The 22,414-nt window shown below is 41.8% G+C and overlaps 1 protein-coding gene across 17 annotated transcripts in view; it reads left to right on the top strand.

The window, feature by feature from the left end:
* Window positions 1-22,414, top strand: part of Cntrl (centriolin) — an 89,011-nt gene that overhangs the window by 21,711 nt on the left and 44,886 nt on the right. For 14 of the 17 annotated variants that reach the window (XR_013050391.1, XR_013050390.1, XR_013050389.1 and 11 more), the window contains 11 exons: window positions 814-933; window positions 1,911-2,133; window positions 4,900-5,009; window positions 6,923-7,117; window positions 10,680-10,833; window positions 11,931-12,151; window positions 14,595-14,771; window positions 17,498-17,632; window positions 20,501-20,646; window positions 21,093-21,300; window positions 22,166-22,345. Coding sequence is in view for 14 of the 17 variants with exons in the window: in XM_076568802.1 (XP_076424917.1) it covers window positions 814-933; window positions 1,911-2,133; window positions 4,900-5,009; window positions 6,923-7,117; window positions 10,680-10,833; window positions 11,931-12,151; window positions 14,595-14,771; window positions 17,498-17,632; window positions 20,501-20,646; window positions 21,093-21,300; window positions 22,166-22,345 (1,869 nt within the window). In the remaining 3 variants the exon portion in view is untranslated. Of the gene's footprint in view, window positions 1-813; window positions 934-1,910; window positions 2,134-4,899; window positions 5,010-6,922; window positions 7,118-9,005; window positions 9,157-10,679; window positions 10,834-11,930; window positions 12,152-14,594; window positions 14,772-17,497; window positions 17,633-20,500; window positions 20,647-21,092; window positions 21,301-22,165; window positions 22,346-22,414 lie in introns of those variants that run through there. The other 3 variants (XM_076568805.1, XM_076568808.1, XM_076568807.1) reach the window with 3 other exon arrangements.

The raw sequence follows: 22,414 nt of genomic DNA, 5'->3' as shown, positions 1-22,414 counted from the left end.
AACCTGTGGCAAGGCAGGTCATCAATCTGAAAAAATTCAGAAAATTAGGTTAGATTATCCTTACATTTTTCTCTCACTCCAAAATCTTCCAAGAGTAACCAAATGGTTGTAATTAAAGTTACTGTATTAAAAATGACTGATGCCACATATTTGCATCTGATTGAGCTTATTTACGTTCCTTACCTCTGCTACAGAGTAATGTTCTGGCCCAGCATGGAGGCACATGCCTGTAATCTCGTGTTCAAGAGGCTAAGACAGAAAGATCACACACTGCCTGCCTGGGCTGCATAGCAGATTCCTGGGAAACACAGTGAGACACACACACACACACACACACACACACACACACACACACACACACACACACACGTACTGAACACTCACAGCTAAGAGTCATTGACTAAAGCCAATCTTTCTCCTCCTCTGTAAAATGTCTCTCCATGAATTGAAGCAATCATTAAAATGGAAGAGTAAGCAAAGAGTTAAGTTCAATAAATTAGTGCTAATAATTGGGAAACCAGGAAGCAAGTACTACAAAATGGCTGGTATTTATTTTTATGTGTAGATGAAACAACCTAAATTGCTTTTTAAAACTTGACTCACTATATCCTGAAAATAGCGTACAAACTTCAAAGATCTTTTATGTGACCTCTTCTAAAATGATAATTCTGTGTTTCATTTTTTCATGATATAGGATTGAGATAAAATAGTCTCAGTGTTGTGCTATTTGGTGTAGCTATAGTGAGAACTACCTGTATCATTATAGGGTCATGCTAACTAACTGATATTGATTCATCTTATATTGACCAATAGCTAAAACAGAAAACAATGGAACTAACTCGAGCATGTCAAAAGCAGTATGAGTTGGAGCAGGAACTGGCCTTTTATAAAATTGATGCTAAGTTTGAGCCACTAAATTATTATCCATCAGAGGTAAGTTTATATTTTTTTAGCACTCTAAATTAAAGCCAGGATGGGAGGGATTTTAATCACTCAGTTCTCTTTTTAAATACGCGTTTGTGTTTGTGTGTATAGGGAGGGCATGCGTGTGGAGGTTAGACAGTTTGGGAGTTACTTCTTGGCGTCCACCGTGTGGGTCCCAGAGATTGAACTCAGGTGGTCAGCCTTGGCAGCAGGTGCCTTTGCCACAAGTGCCTGTGCCTGCTGAGCCAGCCCACCAGTCACACTCCATTTTCTTGATGTAAGGATATCACCAAAGTAAACTGTGTTTTGGTTGAGTGTGTGTTATTTGCCTCATGGAGTTAAAGTAGTGTTTTAAGAAGATAAACATTCCAAGGAGATCCTTGCTTATAGCCACGTCTCTCATTGAAAGCAGTCGTCTTGGCCACTGTTACCTTACTCTGGGTGTGGGTCAGTTCAAGGTATACTTTGAATGCGGGTGCTTCAGCACCCGAGTGGTCGCCTCCTCAAATGGCTTGCCCACTGCTCTCTAGAGCCAGCACCAGGCAGCCATTACTAGTAAAAATGCCATAGAAACAAGGAACTGCCAAATGTCCAAGACCAGTAATTCCAACAGTATCATGTTTAGGTTTTAAAATGTTAATATTAAAATGTATTAGATTGGGATCTTACTTATATTGGTCAGGAAGCAACATAATACACACAGGCTTTTGACTGAAAGTTGAAACAATATTAAGGAGTTGTATAGCCGTGGGTAGTCTTTAGTTATTCTCAGCTTGTTAGTAGAGAGAATCCTTTTGAGACCGTTTTTAGTTCTAGTTCCTTTTTGCTATATGAAAAAGGATAAAGAATAACATTCTATCTTTTAGCTTCTAGACATATAAGATTAATATAAATATAAGTAATTCTGTGATATATTTGCCACCAATAAGATGAATAATGTTGGGTTGCTTCTTAATCTATAAACCTATTGCTATGCTTGCTTTTAGTATGCTGAAATTGACAAATCCCCAGATGAAAGCCCTTATATTGGCAAATCCAGATACAAGAGAAACATGTTTGCCACTGAGACTTACATTGTCAGCGATGCCCAGGCAGTTCAGATCCAGAAGATGACGTCAGGAGGACAGCTTAGACATGAGCACGTGCCCCTGAGAGCCCATGCATCACCGGATGTACAGTTGGAAGACACAGAAAAAAAAATAAGTGCAGGTTAAACAAAGTTATTCTTAAGTTCTTAAAAAATATGAGACTGGGGATGTGGCTCCATGGACATTTGCCTGGCATGTGCAAGTCTTTGGTTCAGTGTCTAGCACTACGAGAAGTAATGCATGCATACAGACGGACAGGCATAAACTAACAGGATATGCAGACTGATTTTTATCTTATAAGTTTTAGTTGAACATTGGTGGTACTTATTATTTACATGAAAAGTCTAAAGCCTAAGTAGTGATAATTGAGCCCGCTTTTTAGATGATTCCTGTTGTAGTTGAGAATGAGATTTCTGACAGTAATTGATGGCAGCATGTTAAGGAATCAATCTAATAAGAGTCTGGCTAGGTGGTGATGGTATATGTCTTTAATCCCAGCACTGGGGAGGCAGAGGCAGGCAGATCTCTGTGAGTTCAAGGACAGCCTGGTCTACAGAGTAAGATCCAGGTCAGCCAGACCTCTTACATAGTGAACACCTGTCTGGGGAGGGAAGTATGTAAATTGGATTCTGCCAACAGGCACTGAAACTAATCATTTAGAGATATAGTTAATAATCACTGAAGCAGGTAAAGAACCATGAGGGCAAAAGCCTTCCAGTACTGGAGAAGAGCACTCTCCTTAGGCTTAGAAGTCAGGCCGGCCTCTGACTCTTCCTGACATGCCCTGCAGTCTGTTTCCTCAACCCTGTGTGCAGCCCCCAGTTTAATTCAAGGGATCTTGCCACTCCTGGTAAGCCAGTACAGGAAGAGGTTAAGCCAAGAGGTACTAAAGGTTCTCTGCCAGGGTTAGCTCTGAATCCACTTAGTCACTGGCTGTGTGGATTTGGAAGAAAGGGAACCCTGACTGGAGTCTGTGCACCTTGTGGACTCCTGGTCCACTGTGGGGCTCCCACTAATCAGATTATCAGCACATTCTTGCTTAGCTGATAGTTACATAGGAGTCCAGGTGGACTCTGATTTCTTTTTTTACATGTATTTTATGGGAAGCTTTCGCAGGAGAAAGCAGAAATAAATGAGATGTGTGTATAAACTGGCTTCAGGAGGGTTTTGTGAGAGGATGAAGCGTGAGCAAGGGAAAGGGTAGAATGAAATCTATGGTAGAAAGTAGCTGATTTGAGGTCCCCTCGAAGGAAAGTTTATCGTCCTTTCTTTCCTTCCTTCCTTCCTTCTTTCTTTCCTTCCTTCCTTCCTTCTTTCTTTCTCTTCCTTCCTTCCTTCTTTCTTTCTTTCTTTTCCTTCCTTCCTTCCTTCCTTCCTTCCTTCCTTCCTTCCTTCTTTCTTTTCCTTCCTTCCTTCCTTCCTTCCTTCCTTCCTTCCTTCCTTCCTTCCTTCCTTCCTTCCTTCCTTCCTTGTTTCTCTTCCTTCCTTCCTTCCTTCTTTCTTTTCCTTCCTTCCTTCCTTCCTTCCTTCCTTCCTTCCTTCCTTCCTTCCTTCCTTGTTTCTCTTCCTTCCTTCCTTCCTTCTTTCTTTTCCTTCCTTCCTTCCTTCCTTCCTTCCTTCCTTCCTTCTTTCTTTTCCTTCCTTCCTTCCTTCCTTCCTTCCTTCCTTCCTTCCTTCCTTCCTTCCTTCTTTCTTTTCCTTCCTTCCTTCCTTCCTTCCTTCCTTCCTTCCTTCCTTCCTTCCTTCCTTCCTTGTTTCTCTTCCTTCCTTCCTTCCTTCTTTCTTTTCCTTCCTTCCTTCCTTCCTTCCTTCCTTCCTTCCTTCCTTCCTTCCTTCCTTCCTTCCTTCCTTGTTTCTCTTCCTTCCTTCCTTCTTTCTTTTCCTTCCTTCCTTCCTTCCTTCCTTCCTTCCTTCCTTCCTTCCTTCCTTCTTTCTTTTCCTTCCTTCCTTCCTTCCTTCCTTCCTTCCTTCCTTCTTTCTTTTCCTTCCTTCCTTCCTTCCTTCCTTCCTTCCTTCCTTCCTTCCTTCCTTCCTTCCTTCCTTCCTTGTTTCTCTTCCTTCCTTCCTTCCTTCTTTCTTTTCCTTCCTTCCTTCCTTCCTTCCTTCCTTCCTTCCTTCCTTCTTTCTTTTCCTTCCTTCCTTCCTTCCTTCCTTCCTTCCTTCCTTCCTTCCTTCCTTCCTTCTTTCTCTTCCCTTTTCTTTATTTCCTTTCCTTCTCTTTTCTTCATCGGTGCCAGGAAACAAGCCTAAGGCCTTGTGCACATACTGGACAAGTGCCCTTCCTCAAATCCAGCTCCAGCCCTCCCACAACGAACTACTTGGGTTTCAATTTTTTTTTTTTTTTTTTTTTTTCGAGACAGGATCTCTCTATGGTTCTGGCTGTCCTGAAACTCACCATGTAGATCAGGCTGCCCTCAGACTCACAGAGATCCCCCTGCTCTGCCTCTGAGTGCTGGGATTAAAGGCATGCACCACCATGCCCAGCTCCAAATGGTGAACTTCTTGATACTGAATCCCATCATAAAGCATTTAATCTGTAACAAAGGTGATGGTAGTGGTGTTATTATTAATATCCTGGGTGAATTATGACTTAGTAACATGTAAAGTACCTACTTTGCAATGAAGTTCTGTTCTCTTAAAACAGTTCACAGTGGCAAGAGAAATCAAGTCCTTCTCACGTTAAGAAGTATACAAATAAAAGGATCAATTATAGTTTTGTAGACTGGAGCTGAATAGAGATGGAAGCCATCATAAGTAATGATTTCCTTGTTCTGCAGTGGGACAACTTAGCGAGGGTGGAGCTCACTGCAGAGAAGGGAAACGTAGTAAGAACTTGAGAAGTCAGCGTTTTTCTTGTGTGTATAGGAGAATTGTTTTAAATTTGCAGCACAAATGCGACTGTCGGAGCTCCATCACGAAATAGAAACAGCGGAACAGAAAATATTACGGGCTACTCAAGAGTTAAAGCAGCTAGAAGAAGCTGTACAACAGAAAAAGGTATGTGGAAGCATAGCTAAAAAAATAATTTTTACTGGGTTTGCTTCCTACCTATAGAATTTCAGCAGTGGTGGCACATGCCATTAGTCCCAGCACTCGGGAGGCAGAGGTAGGAAGATCTCTGAGTTTGAGACCCACTTGGTCTACAGAGTGAGTTCCAGACCAGCCAGGGATATATAGTCATAAAAACCATTTTTAAATTAATTGTTGGAAACTTAGAGTTGAATATGGTTAAAGCATGTCATTCATGATAACATCCTATTAACATTTCATAAAATGTATAGAAATAAATTACTTAAAATTGACACAAACAGAGACTGAGAGATGGGTCAGTAGTTAAGATCAATTACTGCTCTTCCAGAGGACCAGAGTTCAGTTCCCACATCCATGTTAGGCAGCTCACAACTCCAGAGGGATCTAGCACTTCTGTCCTTCGTGGGTATCTGCCCTCACACACACAAACTCACATACAGATACACAAATAATTAAAATAGTAAAAGTAATATTAAAAATTCTCACAAGAACATGTATTCGGTCTCCTATACTGTGTTGCTCCCTGACTCATCTCTTCTGATGAAGCCTCTTCACCTGGGACTTAGGTTAAGAACCAAAGAACACCTCTGCTGGGGCATGAACATTGTCAGACGCAAGGTTGTGAGTCAGGTGGGGGACACTCGACCAAAAACTACCTTCAGCAATTGCCAAGTGTTTCATGCAGTTCAAATCCATGATGTAATTGCATAGGTTAAAAAATATTTTTAATGTATTTTGGATTTTTTTTTTTTAATACAGGGTCTCATGTAGCCCAGGGTGGCCTGGAAATGGCTATGTAGCTGGGGATAACCTTGAACTACTTATTCTTCCTCCTGCACCCACTTCCCAAGTGCTGGGATTAAAGGTGTGGTCCATCCTCAATCCTACACTTCTGAAAAGCATTGCTACTTTGTATAAATCTCTATATTAAAAATTTTTTAAAGTAGACAGGTGGTGGTGGCCCACACCCTTAATCCCAGCATTTGGGAGGCAGAGTCAGGCAGATCTCTGTGAGTTTGAGACCAACCTCCCTGGTCTACAAAACTAGTTCTAGGATGGCCAAGACTACACAAAGAAACCCTGTCTTGAAAAACCAAAAAGAAAAAAAAAATTGTTGGAAGTAGTAGATGAATATAAATTTATTGCTACTGTGTCAATCCTCGGAACTCACTGGTATACTATGTCCTTATTTAAACTGTAATACAATAGTAAAATTGTCTAAAGTCACACATAGTCTTGGTTCTATAACCTCCTAATGTGACCTTGAGCAAGATACCCGAGTTTTCTGTGATGCTATTTTCCTTCCTGTAAAATTGCTGTAGTGCTGATGCACACCTTTAATCCCAGCACTCGGGAGGCAGAGACAGGTGGATCTCTGTGAGTTCAAGGCCAGTGTGGTCTACAAAGAGAGTTCCAGGATGGTCAGGATTGTTACACAGAGAAACCCTGTCTTGAAAAAACAAGATTAATTAATTAATTGTTTAATTTGGGGGCTCGGGGTTCCAGAGGGCTAGAGTCCATGACCTTTGTGGCAGCAGGCACGCAGGCATGGTGCTGGAGCAGTGGCTGAGAGATGACATCTTGCGGTACAACACAAGGACAGTGAGCTAACTGGGAATGGCTTGAGCTTCTGAAACCTCAGAGCGTGCCCCCAGTGGTACACCTCCTCCAGCAATGCCAAACCTTTATTCTTCCCACACAACTGGAGATCAAGCATTCAGATATATGAGCCTATAGGAACCATTTTCATTCAAACCACCACAGCCACATCTCTTATTTTACTCATTTTCTAGGATATGAAACATGTTTTAAATTATAGATGTTAACTTATAAATTGTTGCTCCTTTGTTAATTACATGCTGGGGTTTGGGGAGAATTAGATTTCAGAAGCAGAGAAGGACCTTCTTCTCAAGCAGTTGAGTGATAGAATTCAACTTCTAAACAAATTGCGCCAGGAGGCTCTGGATCTAGAAATGCAGATGGAAAAGCAAAGGAAAGAAACAGCCGAAAAGCAGGAGGAGATCAGCAACCTGCAACTAGCCATAGATAGCCTGGACTCCAAAGACCCAAAGCATGTGAGTACGATAGGAAATCATGACTCGTTCTGTGTGTAGATAGGACATGCCTCATCATTTTAAATGGCAGAACCCTTCTGAAAGTCTCTTAGTTTGATACACAGATTTAAGTGATATATATGTATGTATCTATAATTAGATACAAATATATGCTATGTATTCATGTGAAGCATTCATATCCAAAACAAAACAACCTAAGTCTTGAAAGAATGGCTTTCAGTAAATGAAGGCTGTGTGGTACACTTTGGAGAATGGGGGGCAGTGGTTGAATTCATTGTATTTTAGAGCAAGAGAGACTTGCTTCAAGGTGCCCTGTAAATTTCTCTCTCCTTAAAGGAAGAAAGTGCTGAAGCAGGGGTGGGGTCAGAGGTCTCTTCATGCAGATATTCCACAAAAGCTGTTTGCTGTTCCTGTTCATTTTGTCCTTAAAAATAAACCATTTCTCTGGAGTTTGTCATCCTGAGTTATGAAGTCAGATGCTGAATGGTAGGGTCAGACTCTTGTGTTTTGTCAGTGATTCTTACTAATGGCTTACATTTTAGCCACTCTTCTGAAATAGGTGAAACTGATTCCTTCATGTTTTCATACCTATGAATAGAGGGTCAGGTAATTTTGACAAAGGTAACATTATTGTCATATTTTCTAAAAAAGGCCTTAAGACTTACTATTCTTACTGAAAGTATTATTAATTGTGCGTATGCATGCATATGTAGTGTGATGTGTGTGTACATGTGCATGTTGTATATGTGTGGAGGCCAGAGGTCAGTGTCATTTTCCATCCTCTTGTGTTTTCTGTCTTATTTGTGCACTTGTTTATTCGTTCATTAGTTTATTTTTGAGACAGGATCTCTTACTGAATCTGGAGCTAAGTAATTCAGCTAGGCGGGCGGGCCAGTGAGATCCAGGATTGCCCTCCCCCCATCTTGTGCTGTGCCTGCTTTATGTAAGAGCTGGGTGTCTGAGTTCAGCTTCTCATGCCTATATGGCTATCTCCCTACTTAGCCCTAAGAGTCTTGGTTATTTTCGGGAATTTTTGTTAGATGAAAACTCAGAGATTTTTAGGTACCGTGATGTATACTAATTAGTAGCATCTTACATTATTATGTGTTATGTATTAAGAAGTCTTCCATCTGCGTAAGGGTTGCCCTCACAAGAGAAAACTGTATCCCCCTGGAAGGCAGGAAAGAAGCAGCCTGATGGTCCTGAGTTCACTTAAAGCCTGAATTGTGTATTTGCTTCAGCAAATGATGTGACACCCTGGGCAGAAGGGGAGTGTACTTTTCACTGTGTTTCTGTGGAGTGTCACAGAGAGGAGAGGCTAAAGAGACTGAGGAGTGGTGGCTTATGCCATGAGGGTGGCTAGAAGCCATCTGCTGAAACACACAGAGCACAGCCTTTTCAGTTCACCTCATCTCAAGTTTTCAGTTTGCAGAGGGTAGAAATGTGACTTGGAAAACTAAGTTATCTGCCCCGATCACTCTGAGGAAGAGATGGGGCCCTTGCTTAATCCTCGGGAAAGGCTTAAAATCCAAAAATAAAGATTAAAATATGAGAAATAAAATAATAGCTCAGGAACCAAGCCTAGTCAGATGTTTTTTAAAAATACATTTCATTAGATTTCAGAATGGAAAACGGCATTTAAAATCGAATCCCCTTGTAGTTACCAAGTTTTCCCAGCTAGAGGAACTGTATCACTGAGCAAACATCCTAAAGATCTGTGCTGCTTTCCTGGAGGGAATTAGCCCAGTGATCTTTCAGCCTCTGGGCGTGATTGGCCCTGGGGAGCTTCCTGTGTTTTGATTTAAAGTTGGGGGCGGGGCCTGTTCACAGAGCATGCTGGTGACTGGGCCAGCTCCGCTGTCACTCAGCTTGCCTAGAACGGTGGTTTGAGGCGCTGGGAAGTTACTTAGGCACGGAGGCACTTGTAAAGATGCGGCTGTCAGAGGGAAGGGCACATGAATTTGAAGATGAACTTGGCTTTCCTCCCACTGTTTGTGTTCTCCATGGCTCAGTTGTGACAGGACAGATTCGGAGTTAAGGTATGGTCCTTCTTCTGTGTACAAAGAAAGGGCTTGGAAGGAGGAGGAGTCAGGTCTGCGAGTTCCTGTTTTCACAGTACCTCTTTTGTGAGCTCCACCGCTGCAGAAAACCGCGGTCTGCTGTCGGTCCGTGTGTTTAGTGCCCAGCACCGACATCTTGAACCACATGTCTGCCCTGCGTGCAGAGGCTGCGTGTACTTTGCTGGGACTTTAAGGGTTGTTGGTTAGGACAGGAGTACAGCAGGGCTTTTGTTCATTTTGAACCACTAGAGCCTAGGGTGTATGTACTATTAGGATGTAAACTCCTATCTACAGTAACTGAGTGTCAAAAGATTGAAGGTGAGTATGTGGGGAGTGTGGGGAAAGGTAAGATTTGAGCATCTCTTGATCAAATTTACCGGTAGTAAAATAAAAGCTGACGAGGGTGCGTTGCCACGAATTCGTTCTCCATTTGAAAGGAGACCTCTCAAACAGAGGGCGCTCTTGTCTATCCAACCGGTCTCAGGCTTGAGAACCTCAGCATTTGTTGTTCAGGCTCTAACTGTTCTGACAGCTCTCCCTCAGTCATTGTATTATCCGAGCCTGTTGGGTAAGGCGGAATGAGTGGGAAGGCAGAATTACTGTGTGTATGACTGTTGCCGAAGGAGACCCCAGTCAAGACGTTTGATTGATCTGCGACTCAGGCTTACATTTGTGAAATGAAGGGTTAGATAGATAGATCATTGGTTCTCTGGTTTCCCCCAGCACACCTGAGGAAGAGAATCCATTCCTTTCATGTGGCAGTGGCTGGAGAATGCCATCATTGTCAGGAGGCAGGGGGTGTGTGGGCCATGGATAGTGTGAGAGAATGTCTCTCACAGGCCCTGCATTGAATACTTGCTGCAATAAATGGTCTTTAAGCACTCTCACCATTCCCAGTTTAGTATATCTAAAAACAAAGTGTTTGAATAGAAGATAGAAAATAAACGTGAATTCTGAGTATTTGGTTATTACAAGTCTCCATTTTTCCCAAGAAACCTTTTAAAGTACATTCACATATTTTTTTTTCACATTAAAAAGGCCTTAGTTATCTGTTATAAAACTCCCAATCCCAAAATTTTGTAAATATAAAAAAAACCCATAAGTAAAATCTCTTAGAGTCCTTGTACACAGACATAATGCTTATTTATGTTTTAGAATGTACTTTTGGATGTTCCCTCTTAATATACTGTCTTTCCATATAGCCAGTCCTCTGGAAACCTTTTTTAAAAGACACATTTTAATTTATGCATAAAGCACTGAAATTTTCTCTATGACCTACCTTAATATTTTACACTTCCTGATCAGCTCTGATTTCTCATCTTATTTCAACTCATCCTAGGGTTTAACAAGAACCACTTACATGAAAATACTACAGGGCCTAACTCAAGCAGATGCAATCGCCACATTTTATTTTCTATCCTTCCTTTTAAAATGTTGCTAAAGATTATTTTTTAAGAGTTTTAAAAACTTAGGTTGTATTGATTTTTTTCCCCTAAATTCAGTCCCACATGAAAGCCCAGAAAAGGGGTAAAGAACAGCATCTTGACATTATGAACAAGCAGTACACACAGCTGGAGAGCCGCTTGGATGAGATCCTTTCTAGAATTGCCAAAGAGACTGAAGAGATCAAGGATCTTGAACAACAGCTTACTGATGGTGAGATTGAAGTGTGATTTAAGTGAATGGTCTTAGTGTTAGCAGAAGTTACTCAGACAGACAATCTGGGACTTGGCTGGATACAGTCTGGGTATTAGTACTAATGTCTGATAGGGAAATTTTGCTGAATTTATCCAGAATGTTTGATAAAATTTAAAGTATTTTGTACTATTATTGTTTGTTACATTGACGACTGGTAAGCATGAAGTCAGTATGATGAGGAAGAGCTGGTTGTTGATTATCTTCTGTGGCGTGAAATCCTTTCAGGAGCCGGTTGACGTTAGGAGACTCCTTGTCTAGTTACAGAAAGTGTGTGGAAAGAAGTCTGGGTCCACATTTGCAAGGCAGTTTTAAATGGGAACACTCTCAGAATAGTGGGGTAGTAATGAGAGCCTGCACTTAGTGTACAGCATGATTCTACCCCTGATTGCCACTGTGTGCCACCTTAAACCTGTGTATATCTTGAGAAGTAGCTGTGGAGACAAGTTTTTAAAGTATTCTGCAAAATAGCATGTATCAGCATATATTTTTAAAATCCTTACACAGAAATGTATGTGTACATTTTGCCTGCATGTATGTCTGTGTACCATGTGCATGTGGTGCCCATGGAATGTAGAAGAGATCGTCATATCCCTTGGGACTGAAGTTAACAGCCAGTTGTGAGCTGCCATGACAGGAGCCAGTTGCTCCTAACTGATGGGCCATTTCTCCAACCGCCATACCACATATCACTTTGTTTGAACTTTCTTTATAACTCTTCAGGGTATATATTTATGCTGCCAGTCTGAAATTGGTGTTAGTCTCATTTATTGAGTGGTCTTGTTGTATATTCAGCAAGAATTCATAGTTTTATTATACCTTTTTTATTATTTTAGCAGAAATTAAATTTTTATAGTATTAGGCATTCTGTAAATGTTTGTCATTAATATGCTTATTTTATTGTATACATGCATAATATTATAGGAAATAAATTATCCTATCTTGAAAAATAAAGTAAATAAGAAACTTAGAATTTCACTCTGGGCTAAAAACCAATCACTAAGGAAACAAAGCACTTCTAAAATACATATTACCCCCTCTGTTTTAACCTTGCACAGGCCAGATAGCAGCAAATGAAGCTCTGAAGAAGGATTTAGAAGGTGTCATCAGTGGGTTGCAAGAGTACCTGGGGACCATCAAAGGCCAGGCAACTCAGGCTCAGAATGAATGCAGGAAGCTGCAGGGTGAGAAAGAGACATTGCTGCAGAGACTGACGGACGTCAAGCAGGAGAGGGATGAACTGGAAATAGTTGCCATGGATGCAGAAAATATGAGGAAGGTATGATTTCTTTCTTCCTGTTTGTTTGCACTTCGCAAGTAAGTGCTGTCCAAATTTAGTTAGACACAGTGCCACTGTAAGTCACAAAAGGATTAGTGGTTCTTCGGTGTGTGTGTTTTCAAGTTGAGGACAATGACAACTACTATTTCTTATTCTGTATACTTGGAAGCGTTATTCTTTCTTTACCTAGAAAGATTATGCTAGCTTTGTTTCTGTCTCTCAAAGGTTGCCAAACAACTAAAGATTATGAAATTGTATCTGCTCAAAGTGATCTATAAAATGTTTATGTTGGGTGTATGCAGTAAAATTATAGGAATAACATGGTTCATCTTACTGTTACTACTTGGTAACTGACATCGTTTTATAGCTGGTAGACGTAAGGTTGTAAGTTAGACCTTTCATTTGTTGCCCATCCTCATCACTTTGAGAATTTCTCTGTGCTGTCTCAGTTCTCTTTTTCAGATAAAATCTTGCTACAGCTGGGTGGTGGTGCTGCATGCCTTTAATCACTGTACTTGAGAGGCAGAGGCAGGCAGATCTCTGAGTTTGAGGCCAGCCTGAGCTACAGAGTGAGTTCCAAGGCTACACAGAGAAACCCTGTCTCAAAATTTAAAAAAAAAAAAAAAACTTAATATGTAGCTCAGGCTGGCCTTGAACTTGTGACTCTCCTGCCTCTACTACCTGAGTGCTGGGATTGTAGGTGTGTATCACCACACCAGCAGGAAGTGTAATTATTTGTCAATTTGCTGAATTTTAAAAAGTGTCTTCCTCCAAACTTTGTATTATGAAAATTTTCACATTTGCAGGAACATTGAAAGAGTGGTTAAATATCTCTGAGCCTACTTAGAGTAATACATATTTTGGTTTGGATTTTATAAATATATACGCTTTATTCCTGCTCATAAGGTTTCAAACATCATACTTTCGTGTCACTATTGTTAGTTTCTGACATCACTACAGTGAATGCCATTCTTACACCTAGGAAAACTGAGGGCACTTCCTTGGGGTCATCTAACGGTTAAACTACCTTCAGATTTTCCTACCTACCCCAAAAATGTCTTGTATAGTGATGTGGATGTGGTGTGGGTATGGGGGCACATGCGCATGTGCCTGCATGTGTGCATGAGTGCCTGCGCGGTCTAGGCAGGCGAAGCTTTGGATTGCTCTCCCTTCTGTACTTGTGCTTGATGGGTTCCTTGTGCTGGTTTACTACTGGTGAAATTATTAAGGCCACTCCACATAGTTAAAAGGGAGGTTTATTTTGTGGGATAACTCACAAGTGAAGCGATAGGTAACAGGGCCTGGGAAAGGTGAAGCGCCGCCCAGCAGTGTTCTCTGGAGAACTCTGCTCGGTCTACCTCCAGCATCCAGAGTCCAGGAACCAAGAGAGGCTGGTGCATCCAGATCTCAGGTCTTCAGGGTCCTCTCTCGGCCCCGCCTTGTAGGCGTGACAGTTACCGAAGCCTCAGTGGGGTTTGGAACTTCCAGATCAAAGCTGGAATGGCTGCCCACTACAGTTTACTTTGTTCCTCTATGCTCCATATTAAATAGTATCTTCTTTTAACTTCATTTTCCCTGAGTACTGGAGAGGTTACACACCCTTCATTTGTTCTTTGAAGTTCAGATTTCCTCAGCCTAATGGATTCCTAATGATATTCTTTGACCATTTTTTTCTTTTGTATTGGACCATCTTTCTTTTGTTAATGATTTGCAAGAATTCTTTGTATTTTTGGATGTTAATCCTTTGTGGAATACGTGCAATAACTGCAGTTATTCACAGTGGTTTAAGCTAATTCTTCCACACCCAAATAAATAGGCCCAAGTTGCGCACTAGCATCCGAAGGCGTGTCAGTGGAGGAATCCAGTTTTGAAAGGGTTCTCCTTTCTTCGGTGGCTAACACTTGGCTGTTGGCAGCACTCTGCTCAGTCACTGCCATCTTAAGAATGCCAGTCCTTCCGTGCTCACACTATGGTTTACTTAGAAAAGTGTGGACTTTGACGTCAGAGATCTAGGTCCATAACGCACCTCCTTTTTCTAGCACCACGGTGATGTGGTCACTGAGATGGTTCTCCAGTTGCTTTCCTACAAACCGTGAGCTGCCTTCCAGGCCTGTTGGGAAGGTAATGAAACACAAGGTCCAGGGAAGAACAGGCCTTACACTTAGTTATTCTCTTTTTTTGTACACTTTCCCCACTCCTGTCTTTCTCATATGCTTGCAGAGTAGAGTGTCATTCAAATAGTTACTTGGAAACAGCATGTTGGTAACTTGGTGAATTTTTAGGACTTGGATATGCCAGCATGACACTCCATCCTGCTGTTCATAAATCTTTCTGTGCCAGGCAGTAGCAGTTGGCCAGCATTGGGTGCACAGGTTAGTTACAATGACTTGCAGGTGATCATACATTTAAACATGCTACATTTAAACATGCTGCATCTTTGCAGGAACTTATAGAGCTAGAAAGTGCCCTCCGGGAGCAGCGTGAGATGAATGCATCCCTACAGCAAGCCCAAGGAGATCTCAGTGCCTACGAAGCTGAGCTGGAGACTCAGCTAAGACTAAAGGATGCTGAAGCCAGCCAGCTCAAGGAGGAGCTGGAGAAACTCAAAAGACTCACTCAGGTAAGTGGAGCATATGCCAAGTATAGACTAAGCAGCCTGTGATAGCATCTCACTATGTAGTGTAGCCTAGGCTGGCCTGGGATTCATGGAAATCACCCTTTCTCAGCTTTGTAGTGCTCGGATTACAGGCATGAGCCACCACACCTGGCGTAATCTAATAGTAAATATTTTTAATATAATGGATATGAATTGGTGGAACATGTCAGAGAGTATATTTTGGGAGTCTGGCATTCTGAATTCAAACATTACCCCTATGTTAAATGTGGGCACATCATTTCAGGGCTCTGAGCCCCCCAGCCTGTTCCTCTGTTAGATAGGAGATGGTGAGATAAAGGAGATAATGGCCATTAAAGCCCTTGGTAGTTAGATAGTTAGATTTGATAAAAATCCTAGTTTTCCTTTCTCAGAATAGCTCGAAGACCTTCTTTTTAAGTTAATATTAGATTTTAGTTTGCTGTTTCCTTTTATGGTTGGTTGAAAGATCCATTTCTTGGTTATACTTGCAAATTAGAGAAAACAATATTCATCCAATAAGTATTCATTTGCCTCTGAGGACCTGTCTTGGGGAGTTGATAGTCCAGCACATGAAACAGGTGAGAGAGAGAAAGAGGTGACCACCCTTTAGAAATGAAGTCTCAGCTGTGACCTGGAGGGTGAGTGGGTAGGCTGTGGGCACAGGGAGGGTCAGGAGTGAAAGGGACAGGGAAGGGAGGGGTGAGTGACCTTGCAGAAGGATCTTCAGACCTAAGGGCAAAAGAAGAGTGAGGAAAGAGGGTAAATTTAATATAAGAAGGTAGAGGGAGGTCAGCTGTGCATAGTATTTATCAGAGCAAAAAATACAGTTTGGGCTGGGTGATGGTGGCAGAGGCAGGCAAATCTCTGGGTTCGAGGCCAGTCTAGTCTACAGAGCTAGTTCCAGGACAGCCAGGGCTACATAGAGAAACCCTAACTCAAGAAATAAAAAAAGAAAGAAAGAAAAAGAAGATACAGTTTGGGGAGCTGAAAAGATAGCTCAGCGTTTAAGAACATTAACAAAGGACCAGAATGGATTCTCAGCACCCACATGGTAGATCACAACCAATTATAACTCCAGTTATAACTCCAGTTCCAGGGAATTAGATGCTCTCTTCTGACCTCTGCAAGTGCCAGATATGCATATAGTCTACAGACATCCATGCCAGCAAACACGTAGACACATAAAATAATAAATAAAGCATAAAGACACATGCTGAGAGTGTCCTGTGATTAGGAAAGGAACTGAGAATAGGACTTGTACTGTAGTGGTTAACGATCTGTTCTTCACTCTCCAAAGGTTAGCATCTTGCTAAGAATTAGGATTGCATTTTCAAGAGCTTTAAGTTTTACAAGACCCTTGGCAGGATCAGAGTAACAGAAAACAGCAGGTTGGGGAAAATAAAATACAAGTGAATACTTTTTTTAAAAAAAATAATAGTAAATAAAATTTCTAAATGCCATTTCTTTAAACTTTTTTTCAAGTCCACCCTAACTAGTCTGAACGATGCTATCTTTTGTACTTCTGCTTTGATTTTTGGTTAAGTCTTGACAAAACTGTTAGAAGATCTTGATGTCCACTTGTCATTGAAAGCAGTTCTCTACCCTTAACCACCAGGATTGGGCTTCAGACCATGTAGAAAATACAGAGCATGGAGGCTCTGGTCTTTCGTGTTGTTATACTGTAGTTACATGAAACCATTTGTGAAGCTTGTGAGATGCAGAGTCCATAGATGTTCTGACCTGTCGATCTGAGATGGGGTCTGGCCGTCTGCTCTTTTGTTTTGTTCTTCCTTCCTTTTCTCTTTCCTTCTTCCCTCCCTCCCTTCTTCCCTCCTTCCCTACTTCTTTTTATCTGCCCCCTCTCTCCACCCCTTCTCCCCCTCTTTCTTTTTTTAATTTAATTTTATTTATTTATGTATTTATGTATGTATTTATTTATATGTATACAGTGTTCTGCTTACATGCATACTTGCAGGCCAGAAGAAGGCACCAGATCTCATTATGGATATTGTGAACCACCATGTGGTTGCTGGGAATTGAACTCAGGACCTCTGGAAGAACAGCCAGTGCTCTTAAACGCTGAGCCATCTCTCCAGCCCTCCCCCTCTTTCTTTCTTCTGTCTGTCTGTCTGTCTCTCCCCCTCTCTCCAAGTTCTCATTTTGTCGCCCCAGGCCGCCCTCTCACTCCTCCTGCCTCAGCCTTCCAAGTGCCAGGATTACAAACCAGGCCTCACGTGCTGCTTCCTTGGCTGTCTGTGCACCACATGCATTCCTGGTACCTGTGAAGGCCAGACGTGTCTAATGCTTGGACCTGAGGTTACAGATGGTGGTGAGCCACCATGTGGGTGCTGGGAATTGAACCTGGGACTTCTGGAAGAGCAGTCAGCTGAGCCATCTCTCCATCCCCTCACTTTTAATAAATATGAAATTATTTTGATACCGGTGTTTGAGGACCACAGTTTGCTTTTAAAGATTGGTATTGGAGACTGCCCTGAAGATTCTGATGGTCTATCCAGGCTGAGCTAATTCTGATGTGAATTCCTCACATGTAGTCAGAGTGACATGTGGAAAGTGACCTCGGGTTTTAACTTCAGAGTATTAATGTACAGCTGTAGCCATGGTGTGTGTGCACATGTAAACATACCTATGCGTTTGGGATCATCAACTGTGACCATTTTTCACTTTGATACCGTTGCTTCCTCTGACACCAGCTAGAGCAGTCTGTGCTTCAGACAGAACTGGAGAAGGAAAGAGAGTCCCTCAGGGATGTCCTGGGCAAAGCCCAGTCCTCGGAAGAGAAGCAACAGGAGAACAACAAGCTCCGCACACAGCTTACAAAGCTGCAGGTAAAGACCTGAGCACCCAGAGCTGTGGTGACTTACTCAGGGTTAACAGCCTGCTCTAACATGCACTACGCAGCGTGAACTGTTAGGTGAGAATGAACTCTGGAGGAGTCGCACCAGAGCCTCTGCGTCTTCCTAACGCTGCTTTTCATTAACCGGATTAACCAGGACCTGTAAACTCTCCTCTGTGAAAGCAGCTCCTTGCCTGCTTCCTAGGAACTGTCAGCAGGCCGAGCTAAGACTGCTCGATCGGTGCACCCTCTCCATTGAAATGTCTCTCTCCTAATTAAAACCAGTTCTCACAGTCTTCTCAGTAAAGATGCAATTAAAAATATAATCAGTTTTTCATCTGTGTGTGGGGTGTGTGTGTGTGTGTGTGTGTGTGTGTGTGTGTGTTTGCTTGCAGTCTTTACTGGATTAATTTTTATTTTTAGTATGAAAGTTTAAGATGATCACAAAAACAAAATAACCCCATGACTTTTTAATCCATTGCCTGTTTTATACAATTTTTTTAACCTATTGGTGGTTGGATTTTTTTTTGTTTGTTTGTTTTTGTTTTGTTTTGTTTTGTTTTGTTTATTTTCCGAGACAGGGTTTCTTTGTGTAGCTTTGGCGCCTTTCCTGGAACTCACTCTGTAGCCCAGGCTGGCCTCAACTCACAGAGATCCGCCTGGCTCTGCCTCCCGAGTGCTGGGATTAAAGGTGTGCGCCACCACCACCTGGCTACAATTTTTTTTAAAATGTACATTGATGTTTTGCCTAAATGTGTGTCTGTATGAGGGTGTCAGATCCCCTGGAACTGGGGTTACACACAATTGTAAGTTGCTATGTGGGTACTGGGACTTGAAACCAGGTCCTCTGGAAGAGCAGCCAGTGTGCTTAACTGCTGAGCCATCTCTCCAGCCCTGTTTTATACAGTTATTAATATTGTTTCATTGAGTTCTTTTTCTTTGAAATATTTTAAAGAAAAATTCAAGTCTGGAGGCAGAGGCAGGTAGATCTCTGTGAGTTCTGGACCAGCCTGGTCTATATGTAATGAGTTCCAGAACAATAGGACTACATAGTGAAACCTTGTCTCAAAAAGAAAAGAAAAGCCCAGTGTATTTTCACCTAGAAATACTTAATATTTCTTAATATTAATCTCTTACTGGAAAGAACTAAAATCAAGTCTTCAGGGGCCTTTCTCTAAAGTATAAACTGAAGTCCACTTTACAACCTGGCCTTATCATGGTTTGCCTTGGTTAGGATTAGATCCTACTTGGCCTTCTAGCCTCCTGATGGAGAGTATAGCTTTTACCCTCTACCTTTATCTTTCTCAAATGTCAATTTGATAGGATGAGTAGACAAACCAAAGTATGCATACCACCAAAGTCCAACTTGGTGAACCAATGGATGTTTATTGGTGTTAACACAGGAATGTGGGTGAGGAGTCACTTACTGGAATGTGGGTGAGGGGTTCCTTACAGGAATGTGAGTGAGGGGTCCCTTACAGGAGCAGAAATGACTCAGACAGCTGCATCACTAATGCCCACCTGCACACAGGTGACAGCTTACAGAAGCTGGGAACCTGGAGCACACTGCACAGCCTGCAGGCAGCTCAGCAGGTTGGAGAGTGTCCTTCCTAAGTGACTCGTCTACACCTCTTCCCGGCAGCTTAGCTGGTTTCTACTATTCCTAGACAGCTGCTCTGGTCTCAGTCTTCTTTGCAGCCCAACTTACTTGGCTGAGAGGTTTTCTCAGCTTCTATTGCTTACTCTGGCGGGGAGGGGCCTAGTGAATCTGGTCAGTTTCAGGGAGTTCATGAAGCTATTTTGAGCTGTTTACATTCCTGCTTAAGGTACTTCCCTACAGGATGGAATATTTTAATCTAGAAGGAAACTGTCAACACATAATTTGCTGAGAATCAAAATTATTGATCACTCTTTTAGGGGCTCAATAGCTCTCATATTTATTTCTTTTTCCTAATTCTCTGTGTATCATATTTAACACAACCTGAACCCTAGTCCTGAGTTTATGTATTGTTTCAGGTCCAACTCTTGTACAGACTTTATATGTATTATATCCAGCTTTAAACTATGAAGATAGGCTCTCAGTGGGTTGGCTGGTCTTGAGTCAGATCCCGTAGGGCCAAGATTAGGCTATAGAGAGGTCCTTGATTTATGATAGGGTTATGTCCTGACAAACCCACTACAAATGGGAAATAACTTGAAAATACATTTACTATGCCTAAGCTGAATATCATACTATGGCCCAACTATCCTTAAATGTGCTTAGAATATGTGTATTTAGTCTAGTAAGGAAAAGTTACCTTAACATAAAGCTTATTTTATAATAAAATGTTGGCCATCTGTTGTTACTTATTGGAAACATGATGACATTCAAAAACACAAGACTGTAAAAAACATGGCGTCTGGGTGCACTATAGAGGTATTACCCTGGTAGCCTGGCTACTCCGGGAGCTGGGTCTCCTTGCCTCCACACAGTATCAGGAGAGAACAGTTGAAAACCCATAAAGTGGGGGAGGACACTGTGGTTCAGGGTACTGGGAGGGAGGGTACAGATCAGACCTAGATGCCGTGGGCACTTAAAATGCATTTGCCACTTTAGATCCTCCTTGTAACTAGTGGTGCTGCCCTGGATTTGAAATAGAGTAATCCCTAGGGTATTACAGGCATTCAAGGGACTAGCACTCATCTATCTCTTAGGATTTACAACATTTTTCTTTATATTGTGGGGACATTTTAACAATTCTTTTTATTTGACAGAGGCACCATATGAATTTCATTCTGTGGTCAAGATATGCTCTTGCATCTGTTAGTAATGAATCTGTTGGCAGATAGCACATCTTCTCCATTTCCCCCCTACACACAGGATGACAACAGCCTATTAAAGCAGCAGCTAAAAGATTTCCAGAACCACCTCAACCATGTGGTTGATGGTCTGATTCATCCAGAAGAAGTGGCAGCTCGTGTAGATGAGCTAAGGAGAAAGTTGAAACTAGGAGCTGGAGAAATGAGGTAAGGAGAAGCAGGACCCCCAAGTTAGAGTGAGCCTTCCCACCTCAGAGCTGTGCCTGAGACCAGCCATGAGCTCCCCGTCCTCAGTCTTTGTAGTGCTAACTGATGTTTCTGAAAGACAGTGATGCAGGATTGCTTCATTCTAATAACAGCATAAAGGTATTTGTTTAAGAATCTTTCTTGAAAGTTCATCCGATAGAAGAGTATGCATTTTCAGTAGAGAATGAGTACAAAACAGGATAACCTCAAATTTGTGGACATGTGTTCTTAGCCTGTGTCTTCAGAGTGGCCACAGTGATTTGATACAGTGATTTGCTCTTAGGAGGTCTTGAGCAAAATGCTGCAATTGACAACAGTCCCTTTGCACAGTACTTCCTACTCTTAATCTTGACATGTTTGCATCAAATTAAATGTCACATTTATACCTTCTTGTTTTTTCTCCTTAGAATCCATAGTCCTTCAGATATCTTGGGGAAAAGTCTCGCTGGTCTACAGAAACAATTCAGTGAAATCCTTGCACAATCCCAGTGGGAAAAAGAGGAAGCACAAGTTAGAGAGAGGAAACTCCATGAAGAAATGGTTCTCCAGCAAGAGAGACTGGCAAATGGACAAGAGGAGTTCAGGCAGGCCTGCGAAAGAGCGCTTGAAGCCAGAGTAAGAAAGGGCAGAGACAGCCAGAGGGTGACCTTCAGCAAATGTTGATGTTTTCAGCGTGTGATTGAGCATACCCTTGTTATTTTCACTCATAACTAGTCTGTGACTGAAATCCAGTCCTGAGTATGGTTATTGATGCCAAAATCAGACCTTTTTGTACTAGTGCTTTCCTTGTTTTTGAAGCAGATGAGAGATACTTTACAGTGGACAGATTAAATAATACCACATTGCTAAAGTATAGTGTGGTGCCAGAGTCTTGAGTTCTTTTTAACCTACTGATGTTCACATTGAGGCAAGCATTCAAATCCCAGAGAACAAGATAAAGACATCTATGGTCGCTATTTAGTATAAAATTTTGTTATATTTATATTCCCTGGTAAGGAAACCATAGTTCCATAACACTTTTATTTTGCTTAAAATACACATATATTTATATGTTTATATGTTTGTATGCTTACATATATGTTTATTAATGTGTTTGGTCACATGTGTTTTTATGTGTATACACACACACACACACACACACACACACACACACACACGAGGCCCGTGATCTTATCACTTGGAAGATGCAGGTAGGGGTGTCACAAGTTCAAAGTTGGCTTGGGCTGTATACCAAGAGCCTGTCTCAAAAAAAAAAGAGCCGGGCGTTGGTGGCGCACGCCTTTAATCCCAGCACTCGGGAGGCAGAGCCAGGCGGATCTCTGTGAGTTCGAGGCCAGCCTGGGCTACCAAGTGAGCTCCAGGAAAGGCGCAAAGCTACACAGAGAAACCCTGTCTCGAAAAACCAAAAAAAAAAAAAAAAAAAAAAAAAAAAAAAAAAAAAGAAAGAAAAGAAAAAGTTCTTCATTTTATTTCCTCACAGATTAAGTTTGATAAAAGGCAACATAATGCAAGAATCCAGCAATTAGAAAATGAAATTCACTATTTGCAAGAAAACCTAAAAAGTATGGAAGAAATCCAAGGCCTTACAGACCTCCAGCTTCAGGAAGCAGATGAAGAAAAGGAAAGAATTCTGGCCCAACTCCAGGAGTTAGAGAAAAAGGTGGGGAACCTAGAAGAGTAAGAGACCTGCTTCTCAGGTCCTGCCCCTGGTGACAGAGTCAGTGGTAGA

Source organism: Peromyscus maniculatus, chromosome 4 (genome assembly GCF_049852395.1).
Source record: "Peromyscus maniculatus bairdii isolate BWxNUB_F1_BW_parent chromosome 4, HU_Pman_BW_mat_3.1, whole genome shotgun sequence".
NCBI classification, from domain to species: domain Eukaryota; kingdom Metazoa; phylum Chordata; class Mammalia; order Rodentia; family Cricetidae; genus Peromyscus; species Peromyscus maniculatus.
Note: the sequence above shows the minus strand (reverse complement) of the source record. Positions and strands in the feature narration are given on the sequence as shown.